The 25,735-nt window shown below is 28.8% G+C and overlaps 2 protein-coding genes and 1 non-coding gene across 3 annotated transcripts; all 3 read right to left on the bottom strand.

Annotated features, from left to right (window-relative positions):
• Nucleotides 1–9,839: 9,839 nt before the first annotated feature.
• On the bottom strand, nucleotides 9,840–16,005 carry LOC148308280 (troponin C, isoallergen Bla g 6.0101-like). The gene is made up of 5 exons (XM_088262073.1): nucleotides 15,816–16,005; nucleotides 14,073–14,216; nucleotides 11,509–11,634; nucleotides 10,822–10,953; nucleotides 9,840–10,052 (listed from the first exon to the last, which is right to left on the bottom strand). The coding sequence occupies exons 1-5, from the start codon at nucleotides 15,910–15,912 to the stop codon at nucleotides 10,024–10,026; spliced, it is 528 nt and encodes a 175-aa protein (XP_088118199.1). The 5' UTR covers nucleotides 15,913–16,005; the 3' UTR covers nucleotides 9,840–10,023.
• TRNAH-GUG (transfer RNA histidin (anticodon GUG)) lies at nucleotides 11,766–11,837 on the bottom strand. Its single transcript has one exon. It is a non-coding gene; the product is annotated as a tRNA-His (tRNA).
• Nucleotides 16,006–21,213: 5,208 nt separating the features above from the next.
• On the bottom strand, nucleotides 21,214–24,946 carry LOC148308279 (troponin C, isoallergen Bla g 6.0101-like). The gene is made up of 6 exons (XM_088262072.1): nucleotides 24,845–24,946; nucleotides 24,004–24,031; nucleotides 23,377–23,520; nucleotides 22,897–23,022; nucleotides 22,005–22,136; nucleotides 21,214–21,480 (listed from the first exon to the last, which is right to left on the bottom strand). The coding sequence occupies exons 1-6, from the start codon at nucleotides 24,845–24,847 to the stop codon at nucleotides 21,452–21,454; spliced, it is 462 nt and encodes a 153-aa protein (XP_088118198.1). The 5' UTR covers nucleotides 24,848–24,946; the 3' UTR covers nucleotides 21,214–21,451.
• Nucleotides 24,947–25,735: the final 789 nt, after the last annotated feature.

The raw sequence follows: 25,735 nt of genomic DNA, 5'->3' as shown, positions 1-25,735 counted from the left end.
GCGTTCCATCCTTTCTGCCTACCCCTGCGGGGAAACGGCGTGATGGTAGTAGTAGTAGTTGTAGTAAAAACATTTGTCTGTATGTAGCTGGGAAAAGGCGATAACAATATGTTAATTTATTCCTATTATATTTGATAAAATATAATAATAGTAATCTGCGATTTGTTCATGGTTTATCAATCTTTGACATAATGTCTATTCGATATATTAATATAATATATGCAAGGAGATTTCCGTAGGAGCAACCTAATAATACGGTTGAGCTTAATAAACAGTACCGGGTATATTCGCTATTCACTATCCTTTGTAGTGTCGTACATTGATAAATGAGTTTAAAGCACTTGTTTAAATCTAATAACGAATCAGAGCTCGTAAACCATACTATGAAATATGTAATACTATGAAATTGTAAAGAAAATTAGAGTTTAAATCTACTCGTGAATCAAATTTTCCATCATCCATATCTTATTTATTATGTAAATATATTATAAATTATAAATAAAAAAATCAGAACATTTTTATTTACTAGCTGTACCCAGCTACGAGTTTCTATGGCTTGATCTGGTTAAATGGAAAAGAAAAGCATGACAATGCACACATTTCTAATGTATTTAATTTTACAATGGTTGTGAGTATACAACATTTTAGCAGCTGTCAAAAACCACGCTCTCTGCCATGAGCAATATTTAATACTGCGTGTTTTGCTGATAAATTCAACAGATGGCGCTGCATGACGTTAAAAAAATTGGAATTTATCAAAATTTCAAAGAAATCTGTGAATAACAATAGTAAAATAATAAATCCTTTACCGCACCCCAATAGTGCATAGGGCACTGCTTCATATAAACGCAGTGTTATCTCGATCGATTACACATGAAGGAAAGGTGATCAGCCCTCCACTTCAGGTACCAGTCCAGTGTAATATTAAATAAATATTAGAGTGGAAAAATCACAAAAAAATTATTAAACCCCTGGGAATCAAACCCGGGACCTCCAGAACGGTAGCCGAGCATGCTGACCATTACACTACGGATGCGGACAAATAACCATAGAAGTTTTAAATTTTGAACGAAACAACATTTACCTTTTATTCATACATATATTTCGAGTCACGGAATTTGAATCACTGTAGACAACTGCATTTATAGACGGAGTGAACAGAAAACACTTTTCACTATTTTTCTGGAATAAGCACAGGAATCTGAAAAAAATAATAAATGTAAATAATTTTTGTGATATTCATAGTGATTAACTAGAGGTAGTCGATTTGTAACGAAATAAGTTTTTTTTTTAAATAGATTGAGTAATAAATAAAAATTTATAAATATGTTTTATTAATGTATGTTTATTTCAATCATACTTTTAATGCTTCGCTTTTTTGCTGAAGGGAAAAATCTGAGCTAATTTTATGTTTTATGTTGCATTATTTTTTTAGTTTTTTTCGACTTGTGTTAATGTAATGTATTTTAGAAATTCTTGTTTTAATTCCAATTTATCAATTTTTTATCGCTATTTTTTCGTTATACAATAAAACATAAATACACAATCCCTGAACCTGCATAGGTCCAGTTAACTGCAGTGCAACATGCACTTTATATGCTGTATGAGCGTCAGTAATGCCCACTGCAAAATTGCCTAACAATTCGTGACGATCAGCAACAAAATTATCAGCGGTTCAAATACACCTGAGTTAAAGAACGTAAATTGATTATTTAGTAATCTTCAAAGGTAAAAAGGTCCATTCCTCTGAAGGGCGAAATATTCCTTGTAGTGTTTCGAATAAGGCTTTTGCATAAACGAGTGAATTTTGATAGCCAGTTATCGAAAGTTAAAAGACGCGGTGAGCCTTTTGGGACAAGTAAACCAATATGCAAAATGTAGCGAAGGATTTTTTTATGTATTCCTTTATGGTAATGCGAGATTACATATTACCGATTCTGGAACGGTAACAAGTTCCGCATTGATACTATTTCGAACTAATAAATTGTGGAGTTGTGTAAATGAATTCACTTACGAACCTACGCTCTTCCATTTGTGAAGAAATATATTCTCGTATTTTTATTTGAGACCAAAAATAAACGATTTTACGTTATGCAGTAATGCCTTAGCGTATAAAATCAATTCACAACAGCAAAATAATCACATGAAAAATAAGACATTTTAATTCAGCACTGGTCTAAAAAAATAAACACCAATATATAATATATGAATTCTTATAGGTACTACTTATATTACATACTCATAGTAGGTATCCTAAGTATAGTCAATTATGTTTTTTTTCTTTAAAAATATGTTACTTTATATTATAGTTTTATAACACATCCACAAGTCATCGTATTCTAAATGCCTAGCAAAACATGATCATAAAATTAAGAAAAATAAAAGAATAGGTATGGAATGTGAAAAATATGAATAACTTAGTGTTGGTTATATAACAATTCATTAATAACGATCAAATGATATTGTTAGATACGGTTAGATATCTATATTACAATTATTTTAATTGCAAATCTAAAATAAAATAAAAGGTGTATTAGTTCAACTAAGATTTTGGGAACTAAGCGGTTGGGAATACCCGGTAAACCAATTTGAAACAGCACTTAAATTAAGTTTAAAAAACGAAATTCAACCATTCAATAATTTTTTTGTGAGTCGAAATATTTCAAGTCTTTTTACCAGTATGGAAAAAATTATATATTCCATGCGTAAAATTACTATTAGGATTACTATTTAAAAAAATAAAAAATACTTGTATACGTATGATTAGATACGTATACAAGTAATTTTAGAAAATATTATTGAATGAACAATAACATAATGTTAGAAAAAACATAATGTTAGAAAATATTATTATCGGTCTTGCGATCAGAATGCTTTCTAATAATCCATCCAATATATTTAATATACTTACATAGGTTCTAGACCTAGAGTAAATATATTTGATGGGTCTCCGGAAGGACAATATTGTACTTTTTTGTGTGATTTATGGGTTCATACTATTATTGAGGAACAATTATTTCATAGCAGACGCATAATATATTTCACGTTACAAATATCATAGCTTTCTTGGTACGGTTTTAATTTAAAAGTCTTCGTCTTTCTTTAGTCACCAAATCTGGGGATGGGTTGGCGGCAAAGCTCTTATTTTCCTCCTTCTTTCCACTTGGTCTTCAGGAAACCTCTTCACCCTTTATATGAGTTGCAGCCCATCTCGTGGCATATTTGGTAAAGGTGATCTCTGCCAATTGATCCCTCAATTGTTCTAGTATGCGACGTAAAGATCTCCTGTGCAGGATATCTTTATGTCGAAGCATATGACATCACTGTCATCCACTCCACACTCTTCTAAGATATGGTGTTTGACTTAAAGGATTAATTTAACCAACAAGGAATTTCCTCGACGCGTGTAACCATTATACAATTTCTCAAGAGCCTTACGAAAATACCTATCTTGGGGTTACGTACATAATATTTATGTTTACTATTAGATATTTGCAACACATTCTGGGTCAATATGTCACCTGTGCTATTATACACAAGAGAGCTATTCTCATCTGCGCAATGATGAAAGAAATGCGTTTATAGTGTGTGAATCGTCTGAAGAAATAGTCCGTTTTCTTATTCACAGACCTTGGGGGAGGAAATGTGACAAATGCACGTTAAGACATTGCATTTGGATTCGTTTTGCGTTGGTTCATAGATACCATTGCATTATGAGAATAAATATTTTATTAATATTGCAAGAATTCGATTTTGGGTTATTCTGCAGAATGTTTACGTTACCTTATAAAGTTAATTTGTTTTAAAATGACTTATTGATGTTATTTCTCATGACAATAATGCATTCATAAATGATTCAGGGGAGTTATTAAATGGCGTAGAGCTTGTACATATATCGAGCTCTTTGATCATACACGTTTCATTTGTTATTAATATAAGTAGTACAAAATGTAATGTGGTAATATTTATATGTTAAATTTTCCAATTAACTTCCGATAATTTTCACTCCTTGATTGTCTGCTTAGTGTAGTTTCTTAGTGTCTTCCTTGTTTACATTCCTGGTTATATATTTTTGTTGGCGATATATTTGTTTCAATGTAATATGACGTTCATATATGATACCCTGAACTAAAGATTTAAACGAAGTTTTGTATTTTCATTTACGGGTGACGATAATAATGTTTTACTGATCGTAATAACTTTAATTAATTTGTTAGTAATTATCAAGAAATATGTTATTACTATAATTTTGTTTATTATGTTTGTAAATATTTTTTCAATAGACCTGCGCAAGACCAGTGTATTAGAATTTACATTTTCAAAAAAGGGAGTTGTAAAAAAACCAGACTACTTGTAAACATTTTAACTGTGAATACGGTATAATAATTCTTACATATAATGTTCCCACGGTGTTGATACGATCCTTAGCAGAATGCAACTTTGTTATTGTATCTCGAATATTATATGCACTGCAGGAATTTGATATTCAGCGGTGAATAAAGATTGATACCGTTATAAGCATGCAGTGATTTTTTATGCCCGATTCAAGCGTATAAAGTTATAACCAGTTTTTTTTAAACGAACGGCTTTTTTTACCAAAAACAGTTTTAAGGAATAAAATTAATTTGAAAAATACAAATATGCGTTTTAAAATCAACAATTATGAATGTATTTCTCCCACAAACTTATACGAAAATTTACAAATCACTGTTAAAAATAAAGAAGATTTGCATACTGAACTGCAATGTTTGATTAAATCATCTTCATTTTTACCTAGTAAGTACCATTATTTCTTTAAATCTACTGTGACACGTGTTTTGATGCAATCCGCATCATTTTCAAACACCGTATGTGAAGTTAATTCTAAATTTTAGAGTTGGGTCCTTGGGACGTTGAAGGTTGAAGAGGGGGTAGTAGCTGTTTCTTATGTTAATAAATTTATTTAATTTTAATAATATTATTTTCTAATTTCTTATCATTGGGAACATGAACAATAGGGGGGATGTTTTATTCATTGTCATATTGTTAATTATGGGTTTATTGTTATTTATAATTGTATGAATTTCTTTTGTTTCAAAATGTTTCAGTTTATGGCTTTTTGTATTAATTATTCTTAGGATTTCTACGTTATAGTGGTTGAATTAGTGATCATTATCTATTAAAAGGTTAGCTAATTCAGAAAAATTATAATTACTCAAACATAATTCATGTTCCCTGATTCTTGTTTTGAATTTTTTAGAAGAACCAATGTTCGAACTTCCACAGTCGCAGTTTAATTTATATACAGTATTATATTTTGTATATTCCACCATTGTCTAATATACCACATTTCCTTGATTATTTTCTGATTTAATATTTTAATTTGAATCATTTTTGTGTAAAATGCTGCTTCTACACAAAAATGTTATAAGGGTTATTGGGTTATTTTATGTGATGTTTTATTTATGTAAATGATTGTTTTCCAGTCGGTTTTTACTTTTTTACTATACGTATCGGCTGAATAGAGAAATATTTTTGTTTTATTATTTTTATCTTTACGTGCCAATATTGAGTCTATTTTTTTTGTTTTTTAACCGTTATTGCATGCAATTTGTTTAGTTGTGTCAATACACATGTCACAGTAGATTTTAAAAAAATCGAAGAATTTACTAAGTAAAACTTTTATTAAAAATGGATAAGTTTTACCACAAAGTTACTGCTAAATCATAAGAAATCCTTCTTTTTACCCTAATCGGCACCCAATTGAAAACCAAAAACTTATTTTCTTTTTCTTTGTCATCCGTCTCTCTACGTCTTTTTTTCCAACCGAAACTTCTCATTTTAACAACTAAGTACTTTTTTCAATTTTATTTCATATCACCAGTGACTAGCCATCACTCCAGTAACTATTTATACGATAGTTACACGTTAGTAACTAACTATTACGCCGCTTACTCCTGCGGATAAGAAGCGTGATGAATAGATACTTAGTAACTTAATAAATGCATTTGTGAAATGCATCCTGGTGAGAATTCGTTTGAAGAACCGCTGCCGCCTTTTAGTTTCATAGGTAGGCGTAAAATTACAAACTAAACACACAGTATCATAATATTAATAACAGTCCTCCTTCGTAATTATTGCCTTATTAAGGTGTGTTCTCAACAGTTTGCGGAGTCCTCCAAGGCTAATCTAGCATCGTAAATCATTTCGAATCCTATCAAGACTATTCACATATTATAATTATACCTTATCATATTATATATTACAAATATATTCATATTGCTCGTCTAAAAACAATATGCATAGTATTGTTTAGTGTAAAACTTTACATAATATTTATTTAAAGATAGTTTATGGCTGCAATATTTTATTTTTTGTTTTTATTTTTATTTATTTTAAAAAGTTAATTATACATTGTTAAAAAATAAATATGAAAGCATACACTCATAGATTATAAAACATTTTTTTTACGTTGATAAGTATATAAACTACACCTTTGAAATAAACTCAAAAATATATGTTTCATTTATTCTGTAAACTTTTGCGGTAATTTTTCAACCATTTTTACTTCTTATCGAATGATGCATAGAGTACAGCAGGTTATCGATGGAGTTTTATCTTGATTGTTAATTTCAGGGAGGCAAGGTGAACAGTCAGCGCTTCAGGTACCCGTTCAGGGTGCTATTAAATCAATATTCATTGATTTAATGTCACCCTGAACGGAATCGGAGCTTTGGTTCATTAGGAGTTAATGATATCGAGATATTTGTTGTTGATATCTCAACATAAATGAAGAAGAACATTTTCTTCTGTAAGTAATAAACTGATATATTTCAACCAAAGATGGTGCCGAAGAAATAGCATTCGCAATGTTGAATCGAACATTCATCGAAGCATTAATATCTATAACTTCCGAATTTTAGTAATGTGGTTGTCAATCAAGGGTAGAATGGTGAATGTTACATTTTTATAAAACAATAAATTAAACCAGCATTTGACAGGTCGTAAGCCCTAGTTATGCTCAGATTTCTATGTTCTTTATCAATTTTGCCAAAGAGTCAATACAAAATCGTGAAATGATAACCCATTCAGTAACATTAGTTGTTTATTTTACAAACAAAACTCATATTTTTTTATAGAAATTCAGGATGGATTGATCGAAGTCCCGAGCTACTAAAATGATGAAGGATAGAATACTGTAATAAAAGAGAATGAATTTTATAACGAATCGTAATAACGATAACAATAGTTGAATCGTGTTACTATTTTTAGGTAAAATAAAATTAGATTTATCTGACTAGCAATTTTTTTGTTTGTTTGTGGGACAAAAATGCATCGAAACAATCGTAAAATTGATATTAAAACGTTGCATTGTAATGTTTATAGCAGGTTTATTTCGAAAATTATTTTACTGCCACCATAAAAAATGCTAATATTCAATGCGTATTTTATTTTTTGCATTATCTTCGAGGTGACAGTCAGGTTGCAGCTATAGATATGTATAAAAAATATTCGAACGCCCGAAAAGTGAATGGCTGTCATCGATCTGGCCACAGATTTTATTGAAGGCGGCTGGGAAAACAGTCTGGATCGAATCTGAATGATTTGCAGAAAGTGAGTCTATGTAGTACCTGACACTAAACAAGACTAGATACTCACAATGAAGTGGTTATATTATATTTGTAACAAAAATAACGCCACGGTCTAGAAAGTCGAGTAATATCCGCAAATTTGACACTTTTTTTTACTTATTAGAAGTCTCCATTGTGACACTTTTGATCGTCACCAGAATTCTCCGTTCGTCATTGGAGCATCGTTGTATTTTACTGTTGAAATATAAATGGTTAAGTTTTTACTGTTACGAGGTTTTTGCGGGTGTCTAACCCGTAGAAGCCAGGCTTTCGATGATTTTCTAATGAATTTGTTATAATAACACATTTTCAATCACCGTGATTTTCTTCAGTTCAATTTATATAAAAAATCTTCATTTTATAATTTTTATGTATTCTATTTGCTTCAGTTGATATAGTAGATTAGACTCTTCCAATCAATTTAAAATATCGCAAAATTGTATTTTAAATAAAGGCTTTAAAAAACGAAACATGAAAATCAAGCTTAGTAAAATATTAAATGGCTGACTTGATAGGAATATTATTATTAATTCTGTTTTTCTATTAATGTTACTTGATTGTTTTATCAAAGGAATAATATATCAATAAATATTATAAACAGTATTTTTTTAAATAATCAACTAGCCAAAAAGATATGTCTCAACATTAAAATATTAATTCAGGCTCTCTTTTCTAAAATCTCATGTTTATTTAATAATCTCTATACAATTGAGTACAATGTTATATACAATTACATTATTTTTAAATTAAGGACTCAGTGGGTCAAATGGTTTCATTTACGCTTTGTAAAAAGTTAATGTATGAAAATTCCACTAGCGTTTAGATTGCAATGCTCATTGTGCTTTAGAATAAAAATATATATTCACAAAAGCAGCAAAAAAATATTCCAGCATTTAGCTTTGATAGTTAAAAAAACTCGTAGTTTACTTGAATTGATTCTCCCCACAAGAGAGAAGTGGTAATTACTGCTAGAAGCAAAAAATAATCATAACTATGTAAAAAAGTAGATAAGTATGTTTTTTTAATTGTTTAAGTATTATATTTATTTGCTTAGAAAAGAAACAATCATTGTATAGGGTTGTGGTCTGGTGTTTCGAGTTTCTGTGTTCGAACCCACACTCGAAATCACAATTTGATGCCTATTTTATTGAGACGCACGAATATAGTACGAAATTGAAATATTTATGAAATTAAATAATAATATTTGTTAAATTATATTAAATATTTTTTAATTATAACACTTACATTTCCACTTAAAAATGTGTTATATATAGTTCGTGACAAATAATTGAAGGTTTTTTCTCCATTTTTGTGAAAACATACTTAAATTGTAGTGGGATTTCTTACTTGTTTGTTAATCATCTTTTGTTACTATTTGACGTTGACCTATTTTTTTTATTATTAAGAGATTACGATTCACTGTAATAGCTTCCTACGCATATGTTAGTAGTTATTGGACAAGCGAGTAAACAATTATTGTTCCATATAAACAGAGTATTATTTATTACCTTTTATTGTTATAAATTCATTTCTAGTAAGTCGTACGTCCAGTAATTGTTAAAAATACAGGTATTTTACTCTTAAATCGATGGTAAATTGATCAAATTGAATAGACAAAGATAGGTAAAATCATTTAATGACATTTAAAAATACATATCTGTATGACATTATACATATAAATATGTAAAATTAAAATTAAGGTATTTTTTTAAAATATATAAATACAAACGTAAGTTTAATCATATTATCATTGTATTGGAATAACCTCATACATACTAATATTGAAATAATTTGGAATATTATGAGTATGCAGTTAGTATATTATGGGACTAAATAATAAATAAATATATACTTTTATGATGGATAGTTATAATAACCCAACAGGATATATGTAATTCTTGGATATTAAATTAATTCTTGGAAATAAAAATAGAAATATATTTAGGAAAAATAAAATAGTAAATTAGTTGAAAATAAAGGTAGGTATCGTTAATTTAAAAAAAGTTAAAACAATAGTACTATTAAAGGTGAATAAAAATAGGGTTAATGAAATTTTGAATATATTTTATATTGTTAATGAAAATAAAAATGTTGAATGTTTATGTTCTATATAAATTGTTGAGCATTTAAGTAAGATATTAGGAAGTTTATAGAAACATAAGTCTCGAACATAAAAATAAAACTATAAAAGAATATTTGAGTTATCATCACAGATGATTCATTATTTAAATACGCTGAATAATTGATATTTTAAGTTCCAAATATCAAAATCCGTAAAATTATACAAATAAAATTGAGATAAAAATTTGTTATATATTGCATGGGATGAAATATATAATATTTTTGTACAAAGAAGTTATAGGGCAATAAAACTGGATAGGGCTGAGATAATGAGGATTGAAATTGTCTGTATTTATTCTCCAGTCATGACCTCAAGGAACTCTGAAATAATATAATACGCATAAATTAAATAAAACATGAAATAAAAGGTGAAAATCATAAAACGAAATTGATTAAAAATGATTTTAGTGTGCAATCATATTAAGTTGGTCCATGTAACAAATTTAAACAGTTTCATAAGACCACTTTTTGAGAAAAATTAATATAAAATACTAGTTTCTAGAACTACAGATTTTCTCATCAACAGTTAAAAATACAAGCTTTAGAACATTTGTTTTTCTTGAAACTAGTCAAGCTTTACATTAGAAGAAAAGTATTAATTGTAAGGTGCTTGTATAAACATAATTTTAATATTCAAATAAATGAAAACATGCAATCAATTTCTGATTCACATTTTTTTACAACACTAAAATGGCTTTTGAACTACTGTGGTCTGTATACCATATGATGACTTAAAAAAATAATAATCAGTGATAAAGAGATTGCTTTGAAGTTAAAAAAGATATCTCAAAAGAGACAAACAATTTTTTATAAGTTCAGCATATGCTTGTGCAAATCATAGGAACGATGATAAATATAACTTGAAATGATCGTGAAAATATTATAAGAAAATTTAAAATATAACAAAAATACAATTCTGTTTATACCAGAAAAGTATCAAAAAAATGTTTTCAAAAATATTGCACAAAAACATGACTTTTTATTTCAGTTTTTAGACAGAGATTCTACACTTTTTTTGTAAGGTTTTTATGTAAGGTATTTCCTATTGAATTTAATAAAAAATCATTCAGGGCTTTGATGAAAAAATTACCTTCCCAATCAACAGTGCCAGAGCCGTCAGAATCAATTTCTTCAATCATCATGTCCAGATCTTCGGCGGTGATTTTATTATCGAGCTCTTTGAAAATTTCTCCCAAGACATCTGTTGTAATGTAACCGTTTCCTGAAACAAAAGAAACTCTTAGTTCTCTCAATTTTCAACAGTTGATGCATCTGGTCCATAGATGTCAGTAATTAGAATATATATATTTTTTTAATAATTGCTTTACGAAACTAAATTTTCATAACATGTTCTAGCTGTACCAAGCTATGCATTGCTGTGACTCAGCCTGATTAAATTGAAAAGAAGGAAAACAGAGAAAACACATTTTTTATATGTTTAATTTTACTATGCTTATGTAAATACAATATTTTATCAGCTGTCATGAGCAAAAATTTGTATTATAACTTTAATTATAACTTCTGGATGTTTGAAATTTGAAAGAAAAACATATTTACGTTATTTTTTATGCAAATGAAGGTATCGTAAAAAGAACATTATAATATCTAAGTATGGAATTGAATTTTGAAAAAGCTTTTTACTAAAGGTGAAAGAGGGCGCTTTTGAGTGAATAAGAAATATTTTTGATGATATGATGAATACTTTTTTAAACGTTTAACTTACTTATAATTTTTTGTTTAAATTCATTTTTAAAATTATTTAATTTTAACTAATTACCTTCTTTGTCATACAATCTGAAAGCTTCTCTTAATTCGTGCACCATGGCTTCTTGATCTTCTTCTTCTTCAGTTAGGAAATTAGAAGCCAGCTGACAAAACTCTTCAAACTGCAACTCTCCAGAGCCTTTAAATATTATAAAATATAAAATATTTTATTTTATTTACCAGCATATTGACAAGATTTAATTTTGAAAATTAAAATAAAATAAAAAATAAGTAAAAAAAAATTCTCTGCCGTAACAGTGTTTTTAGCACTGCCGTGACCAGGAGTCGAACCTGGGTTACTACGGCCACAACGTAGGGTCCTAACCACTAGACGATCACGGCTACCAGAGAAGGTGAAAGGCGCTCCAAATGTTTTGATCATATTCCGAACAAAAACCGCCTGCGGTTACGTTGAGAAATTATCTTGTCTGTATTAATATACAATAATATTATACCGCAATGCTTTAAAATAAGTAAGAAACCTGGCAAGCAAATATTTCTTTTGTATCAAGTTGTATTTTTTTGTTTTATCTTTTAAAGGCAAATTTCAATCGGAGTGTTTCAATGTACGTTTCTGCTGAATAGAATTTGACATCAAATAAAAGGGTTCATTTATATAGATATTATCAGTTACACATATGTATTATATGACAAAAATGAAGAATAAAAATATTTTTAAATAGTATTATAAGCATTTAATGATTAAATTTCTGTAAACTGTAAACTCTTCATAAATTGGCCATTATTACATGTATTTATAATTATAATTATTTGATTTTATTTTAAACACACGACAATCAAATGTAAATGAAAGAATCACCAAAATGCTCTAAAAAACTTGTTTATTTCTAAATATTATTATAATAAAATAATAATAAAACCCTTTTTCGCACCCAAATGGTGCATAGGGCACTGTGTCATATAAACGCAGTGTTATCATGATCGTTTTTACACATGAAGGAAAGGTGATCAGCCCTCCGCTTCAGGTACCAGTCCATGGTAATATTGAATAAATATTACAGTGAAAAAATCATTTATATTTATTTTACCCCCTTTGGGAATCGAACCCGGGACCTCCAGAACGGTAGCCGAGCGTACTGACCATTACACTACGGAGGCGGACGAAATATTATTATACTTAATCTTATTAACGTTACATAGACATTTCTAATTTACAATGCGCATGAAAGTAAGTCCCCCTCCGTGGTGTAATGGTAAGCGTATTTAGCTACCGAGCTAGAGGTCCCGGGTTCGATTCCCAGGGGAGGGGGTGAAAAGATATATATTAGTGATTTTACACTTTAATATTACCCTGGGCTGGTCCCTGAAGCGCAGGAGTGATCACCTTGCCTTCATATAAGTAACGATCAAGATAACACTTCGTCAATTAGATGCAGTGCCCTATGCATCATTAGGTGTGGATAAGGGTAAGAGTAGAGATGAAGGTATGTGGTTGATTTTTTAAGCTCTAAGGTGCGAAGGGCACCGCATCTGATTGATGCGGAAATAATTTAATCATTAAGTATATGAAGCCAAGGTAATCAGTACTGCGCTCAAATAACGCAGTAGCCAAGGCTAGGAGATATTTGATGGGATACAGATGACGTAAGTGAAGGAACTTAGCGCGAAGGATATTACCGCCATATGGGAAATTTAAGATGAATAATAAGTACCTACTTATAAATAAAGCATTTGGACTTGCATACTTTGTGTACGTTGCATTTGTAAATCACTGAGATTTCGAAATAATGCATTGAGATAAAGGCTGAACAAACACAGTTGGTATTTTTCTTGAAGGTTTTTTGCAGAAACTTTGAAAAATTTATAAAACTGTATACAATAAAACCAAAACATTGTTTTTAATTAATTTTATTTTTGGTATTTTACACCAACCGGTTTCAACAAAAACCTTGTTATCTTCAGGTTATACATAAATATGTACTAATCTTAAAACTGTAAAATATTCAACAGTTCACAGTTTTATGTTTAGTTTTAATACGATATTCGTAAGCAAAGAATTCATTCCACCGGAGACCGGAGATTTTTTTTAGAATATGTTTTGTTTTTTGTTTTTTTAGAATTAATATTGAAAAAAATCTAATTTGTTTTAAATTTTTTCCTTTCTTTTCTATTCAAAACCATAAAGGTAATTATTTTGAAAAAAAATTCATTTTTTTTAAATATAAAAACGGTATTTTAAGAAAAAAATATGTTACTCAAAATGTTAGGTACCTGCATTTAGAGAAAATTAAGTTAACCGACTTAACGAATACTGGGCATTAAGTTATGATTGTCGAAAAGGTTGGAGAAAAGTACCAAAAATAAAAGTAGTTAAAACCAATGTTTTAGTTTTATTTTAAAAACAAGATCAAATGTGAAACAGTTTTTGAAAATAGATACAAAGAGGGGAAAATATGTGCAACTCCAGCATCTTTATTACAAAAGTAATTTTCTTAGTAGCCATTAATTTTAACAGCAAAAAAAATATTTTGCTTTAAAAATTGATAAAAATATGATATCAAATTTACATGGTGATATATGACATTTATAAATTTAATTATATGAAGTTCTTCTTACCGTCTTCATCAACCTGGTCAATAATTTCTTTCAGGGTATCATCATCCAACTGATGTCCCAACATCTCCAAGATGGTTCCAATCATCTCCGTACTGATGACTCCCTTTTTCTCCTGATCGAAGGCATCGAAGGCGTTCTTCAGGACTAAGGAATAATAAAAATATTAATAAAACAAAAAATTAATCAAGATATGTACTTACATCAAAACATATCGCTCACTCCTTTCAATAACGTAATATATCAAAAATCGTTATTTCTCAGTTGTGCATGTTTTCTTAATGCCCAGAAAATTTACAATATCCCGGCAAAAGCGGCATATTTTTAACTTAATATTTACCCGCTACAGGACAGAAGGTGTTGTTTTTGCATTTTGAAGAAAATTGAATTGAATTGTTGGGTAACATATCCAAAATAAAACACAGTTTTTTAAACACAGATTGAATTCTAGATTTATTTATGTGTATGTTAATATGTGACGCGTTTCGTCTTCTTAGGACATTATCACACAGTGTTTGATAATGTCCTAAGAAGACGAAACGCGTCACGTATTAACATAAACATAAATAAATGTAGAATTCAATAAAAAAACGTGTTTTATTTTGGATATATTACCCAATAATTCAATATGGAATTCTACCAACTGTATGCAGTTACAATAAATAAGAAAAGGTATTGTTCAATTATTTTTTTAAATATACTTAATAATTTTCAAATGGAGAATAAACCTTCAGGTTTTACCTAAAAAGATCTGTTGTGTAGTAAAAAGTTATATAAGTGGCTTGATATTTATTTGTAATACATTTCATTATATTCTTAAACTTTAAGAACGATCTCTTGAAAAATCAAGTTTTTTTTTATTATTTATATTTGACGTTGATGAAAGGAGTGAGCGATATGTGTGTACAATACTTTTGATTCCCAGCAACATGGTTCTGATTCACACTTAACATTGTAATGATTATCAGTAAAACTGTTAACTGATTTCGTCGATGTGTGTGCTGATGTAATATTACTGGCACTGATCGCGTACGAAAATGTTACGCGAGTTGTCTAGCGGATTGCAAATATAATACGAATGAAATGTAATATAACCAATTAACTAATAAACTTAAGTATTTTAAACGAAATGTATGAACACCTTTAAAAAATTCAGCAATAGATTTTTTATATCTTCTTTTCTCAGAAATCATTTCCATAGTTTTCACCCGAACTTATGGTGGATTACATGTTATAATCGCCGGAATTATTCCATGATTAAGATCCAATTTCTCAAATAATACATTTAATAAACGTATTCCTCAAAGAAAAATAATAAAAAAAGTAATCTGCGTATTGTATAATATTATTAACAAAAAGCAAAATATTGTACCCTAAGAGTGTTTGTGCACTACACGGAATTTAACCGTTCGGTTTTCTTACGGTCCAGTGTAGCATAAAAACAACGGATGATTGGCTTGTGTACTTGTCCGTCTTTCTCCGGATCAGTGCGCGATAACACTGCGCGTTAACTCGATCACACTGAACTGTGCAGTAAAATTCCGTGTAGTGCACAAGCGCCCTAAGAGGATATAAAAAGTGATGGATTTAGAGTCACGATCTATAATATAAAATAAAATGTTATTTGAAATAAAAACATGCTGTATATATACTTTAAAGGTATATAAATACTTTTAAGTAACTTTAAAGGTTGAAAATGTATTTATTAATTAATTTTAAATATAAAATGAAGAAAAATAAACTTACGCTGAATTTGATCTTTATCAAGGGCCTCCTGTTGAGCAGCATCGTATGAAAGTAGAAACAGATATTTTAAAATTAAGGTTATGAAAAATATACCCATTTTATGAATTATTGATTTGTATTAACGATACGTCACTAATAAAAGAAATACTGCATTGCCAAAGGGGCAGCTAATATTATACTAATGAGAACACGCCAAAGATTGTATGCAGGGAATGTTGGACTTAGGACCTTTTGTATCTTCTACAAGAACAATTATATGCTTCTGTAGCAATAATTTGAACTTTGACTTATGACGTCACATGATAATTTAAAAAAAAATAATTATTAAATCTATGTGACTTTTGTATGTATTTCTGAGGAATTATTATAAAATTAAACATAATTTTAAGTATGTTGATGTTTAAAAAATGTGAAAATACTATATTACCTAATAAATAAAAATATTATTTTATTGTTTTTAGATAAAATTACTCAATATTTTGAAAACTTAAGTAACACGGTGTTACTGATTTAAAAAAATAACTTCAATAAAATCTTTAAAATATTTAAATAAACGAATATTGTTATATTTGTATTTTGTAAGAGTAGAAAGATACACTTTTTATTTCATATATACAATTCGAAAAAAACCGATATAAAAAAATGTTTACTAAAATGTCGATAATTGTGTTTATTATGACAGTAAATATCTATAAAATAAAACTAGAAATTTGTTTTTAACCACTAAAAAAAATGAGGAAAACCTATATTTATTTATTAAAGTTTAGTCCCACAAAGTATCGGCAAAAAACTTGTAAGAAAAAATGCACAAATATATAAAAATTAACCGATTAAATTATTTCATCAATATGAGAGAATAAGTAATAACGCACCATTTAGAAATATGTCACTATTTCGGCACTTATCACTGACCACTAGTTTCCCTGGACGACTGAGGGTGTTCTGATTTTCTGAAATCAGTGAAGAGTTATTATAGAGAAGATCAATGTCGACCATAGCATGCCTGGAATCTTCAAGCTTGGCCGTCGGATGCCGGAGCGATTCGGTGCAGAAAATGCAGTCCCGGAGTCAGATATCAATAAATCACATATTGGATTTTATATGCGATGCAATGAGGTTATATCGGTACAGCAGGTTTCACAAGAGATAACATCAGCAACTAAACGTTTTTTTTTTATGGTAAATAAATCCCATCTGATTAAATGGAAAGTAAAGAAAATGTAAATCACACATTTGTTATATGTTTAGTATCACAATGAAACATTTCGAGAATACCTCTTCCGTCTTTAAATTTGACAAAACTCTTTTGTTGGATGTGGTGAGACGTCATCTCGAGATGTTCCTCATTTAGTGTGGATATGTCCAACTTTTGAAAAATAAGGATTGAAATTGGAAACAGACTGTGCGATTGTAGGTATGCAGTTGACAAAATTTTATGAGGCAATAATAGGACATAAAGATCTATCAGATTTAGTTATGTATTTTTAAAAAAATGGACAAGTCGACTAAGACAAATAAATGAACTACGTGACAAATATTGATAAATGTAAAATTTAGAATTCATTGAATTTATTGTTTTATTTTTAGGGATCAACCTTATTAATTCATTATTTACTTTAAACATTCACTACAAATTTTAAGAATATAAACTGAATATGCTATAAATTCTTGAATATAATAATAAATGGAGCTCTTCTTTTTGATAGCTCGCTTCACTGTTTTTATAAGGTCAGTCTTTGATCAATATACGGGACGAAGGTTTACCAAATTCTTGGCAATTCTCATCCATTCAGATTATGCTATTTACTTTATCTACCCATTTCTTCTCGAAGTTTGTTCAGAATCCTCCATATATTCCAGTTCTTATCATGTTCAGGCCATATTTAAACGCGTTAATTAATATTTAGTTCACTCTTAATGTTTTGTTTACGACATAATAAAACAAGGGGAAAGTATTTAAAGTATTATGAAAAGATGCTCACTTTTTATAAGGGCAAAATCTAAAAATCTACAAATTAATAACTTAAGTGCAGATTTCGATATACTTATACAGAAATTTACAAAATGATTAAAATTTCACGTTATATTTTTTTGAAATGTAATAGAGTGTAATTTTGCCCACCGTCCATATTCTCTTATGAATAAATTGAATGAAGAAATAATACTTTACCTATATACTTTATGTCAGGTAGAATTAGCACATATGCACTCTTGTACCTGTTAGCATTGTGCTCTTGGTGCTTCGAAACAATTTTATAATGCTGTCACAAATATAACAATATGAAATATAATTAACTTTTTAAAAATATATTATAATATTAAAACCAATATTTTTAGCTTTTCCGCTTTATTTAACTAAAAATATTGGTTTTAATCTAATAATATATTAGAAATGCAATTCCATCACGAAATGTCAGTGGATAATATAAATATATTGAAAACTTTTTTTTAAACATAAATAATGGAATTTCGGAAAATATTCCATCTGAAAAAATAAATATTGGAACCTTCTTACTATGACAAAAACTAACATTAATGGCAATATGTGTGAACATGACATCAATAAACGTCGATATAAGATGAATATATTGATTACTTGTTTAAAATAGGATTTTTTTCTAAATATTTGTACATAATTTCCCAAGTTTATCCCTGATTGATCTTTTGACCCTTTCAGATTCCTGTCGCTAATGACGTGGCTTCCTGCGATGCAATACAAAGCATACAATGTGATGATGTATAAAATTTTCTAGTAGATCAACGTCCAAATATCAAATACACTGTATTCTAGTGGCTTAAATTTATGAAAGGCGTGGCAGAAATCAATCATATTGTAATTGTTGCCGATATTTGAGCGTGTTGCGATGTTGTTTTCGGTCGACTAAAATTAGTTGCTCATAAAATGTATTATAATCATACGATTCTAATAAAAATTAATATATAGTGTGTAATAATATGGTTTACAAAAAAATCTGTGGAAATATCATTTTTTACAGTGCGTATAAAATCGTTATTATCTCATGCTATTATATTTAGTGTGTTTGACCTTTTTTAGTTTATTTTTGAAGGAGGAATGTGTTACTTTTGAGGTATGCGTTTAATACTGTTTTCTAATATATTTTAATTCAGTTTTCACGTTAACATATGTATTTTAGTACATGAATGTAATTTAAAAAAATGTTTTCTCAACTTTGAAGCTTAATATGTCAAACTCCATGGAAGAATAAATGTTTTTGTACATACACACATAGGTACATGTAGCATAAACACTTAAAAAAAGGATGAAAATATTATTTTCAAAAACTTGTTCATGATAATATTTTCATACGTTAAAAAATGTGCAAAGTGATATCTGATTGTGTAAAATTAAGATAAAGTTGCCATTGAAAAAAAGTATCTATGTATATATGCCTTGTAAGTAAACAATAAAGAGAAAATAACACATTTTAAAATTATTTTGTGATTAGTCTACGTACTCATAGAAATATGTTTTTGTTCTTTAATAAAACTAGTATTATAATACTGATTTCAATATTAAATATTAATTAACCCCTTTGCTTGTAATATAAGCAATAAAATTGTTTAAAATTACGAAAAATGATTTTATCATATTCGCAATAAAACTTAACAAACTTTATTCATTCCTAATCCACACCGTCCGTTAATTAATCTAAATCTCTTAATAATATTAGGTACTTTGATTTTACAGCCGTTTTCGAATTTCGCATAATGCGCTTATTCATTGCAAATATTAATAGACTTGTATATTTAAAGCAATGTCTGAAGCGAATTCAACAGATTTAAACTAAATGCCAAGAGATATTGGATGGGACGAATCTTTATCTTTCTCATTGGAAAGATAACCTGAACTTACGAATTTAAGTACTGTGAAATATGTTTAATATTTATAAAACGTTATCAAAAGTTTTTCCATTATTAAATGAAATATTGGGGTGACTTTTAATGGCAGGCGCCGTATTTGAGTAGGCGCATGTGGTCGCTCGTTTCAATACGATTTCAGGGAATAATATAATTTTAATTAGTTGAGAGTTTGTTTTGTAAATCCTTTATTTTCCTATGCCATCCTTCTTTTAAAAGTGTTGGATTGAAAAATATACATAATTATGTAAGAGATCTCTTCGATTGAAGAATTTTCCAAATATTTAACAAATTGACGTTATACACGTAGTAAGCTTAAGTTCTAATTATAGAAAATATTTGAAGATATTGGAAAATACATTTATATTAAGATATATATTTTTAAGGTGTTACGAAGTACATTTAGTAAAAAATATTTATAATTTTTATAAATAAATGGGAATGTATTATTAATCAAATTGGAAACTTGGCCTAATTTTTATCATTTATTTTTAATTAATGTTTTACTTAGTAAATACCACTATTTCTTAAAATCTACTGTGACACGTGTTTCGATGCATTCCGCATCATTTTCAAACACCGTATGTGATGATACGGTGATTTGAAAATGATGCGGAATGCATCGAAACACGTGTCACAGTAGATTTTAAGAAATAGAGGTATTTAATAAGTAAAACATTAATTAAACATGGATGGATTTTACCACAAAGTGACTGCCGAATCAATTAATGAAATTTTATCATTTAAAATGAGGTAGGTACGATAGTAATTTTTAACTAGGAACATTGACCAATATTTTCAAATTCTTGAATGTTTTTTGCAGATACTTTGTGGTACATTTTATAAAGTTCATAAAATTAAACGATTTTGTTTTAAACCACTTTTTTAATGGTACATTTTTCTCCAACCGGTTTCGACAAGAACCTTGTCATCATCAGGGTTTACAGTACATGTTAAACCCTAAGGATGACAAGGTTCTTGTCGAAACCGGTCGAAAGAAATAAAAAGTGGTTAAAAGCAAAGTTGTTTTACATTATAAAATTTACAAATTCACTTATGTACAATTAAGTAAAGTCAAATATGAACATACACTAATTGATGTTTAAATATATTTGATATGTTGGTATGCCGGTGATGTGATTTATGGAAAAAGTCATATAAAACTTCTTAAAAAAAAGTTTTTTTATCAGAAGTTTGGTGAATAAAGATTGTAGAAATAAAATATTAAAATTTATTTTTAAAGCATAACGTCAAAAACAACTCAAATGAACACTTCTTCAAATAATTAACATAAAAAAAACATATTCGGGTACTTAAAAAAACACGAGTAAATGTATTTTAGATTAAATTTTATTGAGTCAATAATGTTGATTGGCTTTGGTAATGAAGATTAAAAAATAATACAATAAATAAAATAAAAAATGTAATAAATTATGTCAAAAAATATAATACAAAGCCGCATTTACAATATAATAAAATAACAAAGCTGTGAGTTTGATTAGGATTGAAAATGGGGCAACAAAAGTTATCGAAAATTCAGTTAAATTTTAAAACAATAATAAAGTTTATAAAACATCATTAACACGATAATTAGTAAAAAAAAAACTCAATATTATAATACAAGATTATTTTTACAAATTACCTCAACTTTATTGAAACATGTAAGCATAATATGTTGTATGCTAATTATTTTAATATAGGTTTATTTTACCGCAATGAGGAAATATTGAAGTAAGCAGTCTTGAAATTTTTGTCATTTATTCACCAGTCATAACTTCTAGGAATTCTGAAAAAAATTAAATATGTTTTTTGAGTTATTTAGACATAAATAACATGAATATTTAAAAAAAAATACAATTAACCGATTTCAAAATAAATAACAATTATATTTTATAAATAAGGCATAATAATTAAGGTATATTTATTTAATAATTTAGACATTTCCGTCTCCAAAGTGTAGTGTTAAGAGCCATAGGCTATAATGCTGGAGGTCCCGGGTTCGATTCTCAAGAGGGATAAAATAAATATTAGTGATTTTTCAGCCTAATTTTTATTTACTCGCATATCTCATCTTGGACTGGTACCTGAAGCGCAAGGCTGATTACCTATCCTTCTTGTATTAAACGATCAAGATAACACTGCTTCTTTACGCTGCAGTAACCTATTCACCATTGGGTGGAGATAAGGGTTAAAAGAATATTCAAGAAATATAAAAATGCAAGAATTTACAATTGTCTGCTCATTTTAATTCATCGAATAGTTTTTCAAAAAAATGAACAACGGTTATTATTTTGGTAAAATCTTTATTACCTTCCCAGTCAACTGTTCCAGATCCATCAGAGTCAATTTCTTCAATCATCATGTCCAAATCTTCAGCAGTGATTTTATTATCAAGTTCTTTGAAGATTTCTCCCAAAACTTCTGTTGTTATGTAGCCATTTCCTATCAAAATAAAAGTAATTTTAAATTACAATTACATATATTTGAATTCGGGGAATAACAAATAAAATATCAAAGGAATTGCCACCTTATTAAAGACAGTTCAGTTCAATATAAGCGTAGACAAAAAGCATTATTTCCTTCACAATCAACGGTCAGTAAAAGTTTCAAAAGAGGATATAGACATTATAAAGAATATTATGGTTACGCTTTATATAACTGACATACTTGTTAGATAACATGTTTTGTATTTGTGAGTTAATTACTGTATTTAAAAAAATACATTATAACCTCAATCAAAAATCTTAAGCGAATAAAATAGAAGGTACAATTGAATTTTTATAATGCACCAATTTCAATACAATCTAATTTTTGGGAAAGGCTATACGACTTGTTTGACAAAAGGAGTCAAATTGTGTCTGAATAGCCTCAATATAACCTAACTTAACCACGAGACCACAACCTGACTTATTTTACTTAAAATGAGCCTCTAAAGCTTAATTGCAACGTGTTTGAAATTTAATTTAAGTGGTAGATTTCAACATCTCGGTACATTTTCAAAAGGAATTATAGTTTTTAAAAAAATCTTAATTGATGGAAAATTTCAAACCACTGGTTTATTGAAATACAAAATACAAGTAGATCAAAAAATATATAGCTAAAATATTTTGTTCGAGATATTTTTGTAAGGTATTAAAGTAATTTGTCTATTAAAAGCATTGTTAACTCTGTGGTATTAAAATATTTTATTAAAATATAAAACCTTCTTTATCGTATAATCTGAAAGCTTCTCTAAGTTCCTGCACAATGGCTTCTTGATCCTCTTCTTCTTCTGTAAGGAAGTTAGCAGCCAACTGACAAAACTCTTCAAATTCCAACTCACCGGAGCCTTGAAAAAAATTACAACGTAAATAACGAGACCTATGTACATACTTACTTGGACACTTCAGCCTTCTTCTTGTGTTTAGTATTGAACAAAAGCCTCCCTTTTTAACTTCCACAGTTCTCAGTTGGACGTGAGTCTTTTCTAGTGTAGGCCCACCACTTTCACACTAGCTTGTACTTGCATGTACAAAATTAAATTTATACATCTGTTATAATATATTCAGCAATAAAGATTTACCTTAAGTTGGTAACGCATTATCTTTTTACTTAAATTTCAGCCTTGAGAGGACCGCTCTGACCTAGCTGATACAGATAATACTTAAAATAAAATTTATTAAATCATATGAAAATATCTTACCATCTTCATCTACCTGGTCGATGATTTCCTTAAGGGTTGCTTCATCTAGTTGATGTCCCAACATTTCGAGAATGGTTCCTATCATTTCTGTACTGATGACTCCTTTCTTTTCTTGGTCAAACGCATCAAACGCGTTCTTCAAAACTGTAAAATTGTATGATACAATGTAAATATATTCATTATCATTATCATTTACTTTTAACATAAGATGATAAGAAGTATCTAAAATCTGAAATAACAAAAAATATATGTCAATTAATTCGGAATGAATCTTACGCGTGTGCAATTGGAGAAAGCTCAAATTTTTACAAATTCTCAACTGAGCATCACCATTAGTAAAAATTTCAACTAACATACTAAAGTGATTCTAACATATTAAACAGATGTGTTTATATTGTAAACACCAAAATAGTATTGGCTGTTAAGTTTTATGACTAAAAAACTACGATGCATAAGGTTTTTCAGTTTTTGTGTTTCTGATTTATAAGGTTTCATTTACATACTGTTGTTTGTTGGATTTAAATATGAATTGCTTAAATCTAAGTAAAAGGTGATATACTTAAAATGTAGATCAATGTTTGATTACTATTAATTAACTTCTAATAATTTCTTATAAAATGTACTCACGCTGAATTTGTTCCTTATCAAGAGCCTCCTTTATTGCGGTATTGCATGAAAAAAAATAAACCAAAATAATTCTACATATTATATAAACCATAATTAATCAAATAACTCAATATCTCACTAAACGTACAAAATATATTTTTAGAAATCTACATTAAAATGTTTTGGACATGTGGAACGAATGAATGAAGAAAGAACAGTAAAACAAATTGATAAGGCGAACAAATTTATCTAGTTGGAAAAAGGAGTAGAGGAAGATCGAGGAACACATTATCAAGTATCACGATATCGAGTGGTTAGGTCAAGAGTTGGAATTATCGGGGGGTATGTATGAAGAGATGCATGAATGTGGAAGGGGCGATTATTTGCAAAGACAGAGTGGTGTGGCGTTCTATTCTATCCGCCCAACCTAGCAGAAAAGCGGCGTGATGGTTAGTTAGTTGTTTTCATAGAAATATGAATATATACAATGACACACGTCTACCGGTAAGTACGTATTTAATTTAATTAATAACTCCTTAAAACACAAATGCGTTTAAAATTAGTGTATTTCAACACTCATATTACAATTTTTTCTGAATTAAAGATTTCAGATTTATCTTTAAAATATTAGAAAGAAAATAAACTTCACTTCATCACTGTGTGATCTTATCGTAAAAAATATGCAATTAATGGAAAAGCCAATATTTTAAGCATATCGTTTTCTCAGTAACGTTGAAAAATAATCGCAAAACAAATATTTTTGTTGAAATATCCGATAGCACAGTTAATATGTTAGAAAAATGATACATTTTTAATTCAAACGTTCAAACGTTCAAATTTTTTTTAATTGAAGAAAACGCACCATTTTAAATCACGTCACTTCACGGGGGGTGTTAACTTTCACTGTGTAAAACTGTCTACAAAGCCCTGTAATCTTAATGTGATAGAAACCTGTGGAGAATAGGACTTAATATACAAAAGATCAATGCCGATCAATACATACCAGAAATCCCCGAGCTTTGTCGTCACATTCCGTCACATTGCTACTGGCAAAATACATAAAGTTGACATTTTAACAAATTTCTAGAATGTATCTTTGAAACAACAAAATCACTATTATTCTTCTTTTTAACCATATCCGCTCCTTATGTGGAGTCCACAAACTGTCTCCAGGCTTTTCTATCGGCCGCTAGCTCCCTTGCACCCTTCCAAGTCAGGTCCGCATCCCGAAATTCAGACGAGAACTGCCGACGAATTGTCAGCAGTGGTCGTCGTCCTGGGCGGCGCTAAGCTTGTAAAAGAGGCAAGCTTGATTAAGGCTCTCGGGAGTCAACTGAATCGACAGTTGTGATTATAGTATTATTATCGAACAAATTATAGAGGGCTTATTTTTAGATGACAAGGCATTTTTTTCTTTTAAAAATATAAATACAAGTAAAGGAGCGTTAAAAAACTTTATTATGAATTACGGTAAAAATACAATAGACATAGATGTAGAAAATCTCAGTTATGATTTTCACAAGAAAAACGTAATTTATACTGGAAAATATTAAAAAATACGCAGTACACGCAAACTCCACCAAAAAAATAAAACTAGTATTTTATTAGATTTGGAACCATAAAAATATATTTTTAAATATTTCACAGCAACTTTGAGTATGTGTGGAAGCATTTCAATAGAAAACATCTCATGTCCACAGTAAAAATTAAAATATTTGAATTAAGGAGTTTTACAGTAACACTCAATGTACCG

Source organism: Brachycentrus maculatus, unplaced genomic scaffold (assembly GCF_059751285.1).
Source record: "Brachycentrus maculatus isolate JH-2025_06_01 unplaced genomic scaffold, ASM5975128v1 h1tg000172l, whole genome shotgun sequence".
Classification (NCBI taxonomy): domain Eukaryota; kingdom Metazoa; phylum Arthropoda; class Insecta; order Trichoptera; family Brachycentridae; genus Brachycentrus; species Brachycentrus maculatus.
Note: the sequence above shows the minus strand (reverse complement) of the source record. Positions and strands in the feature narration are given on the sequence as shown.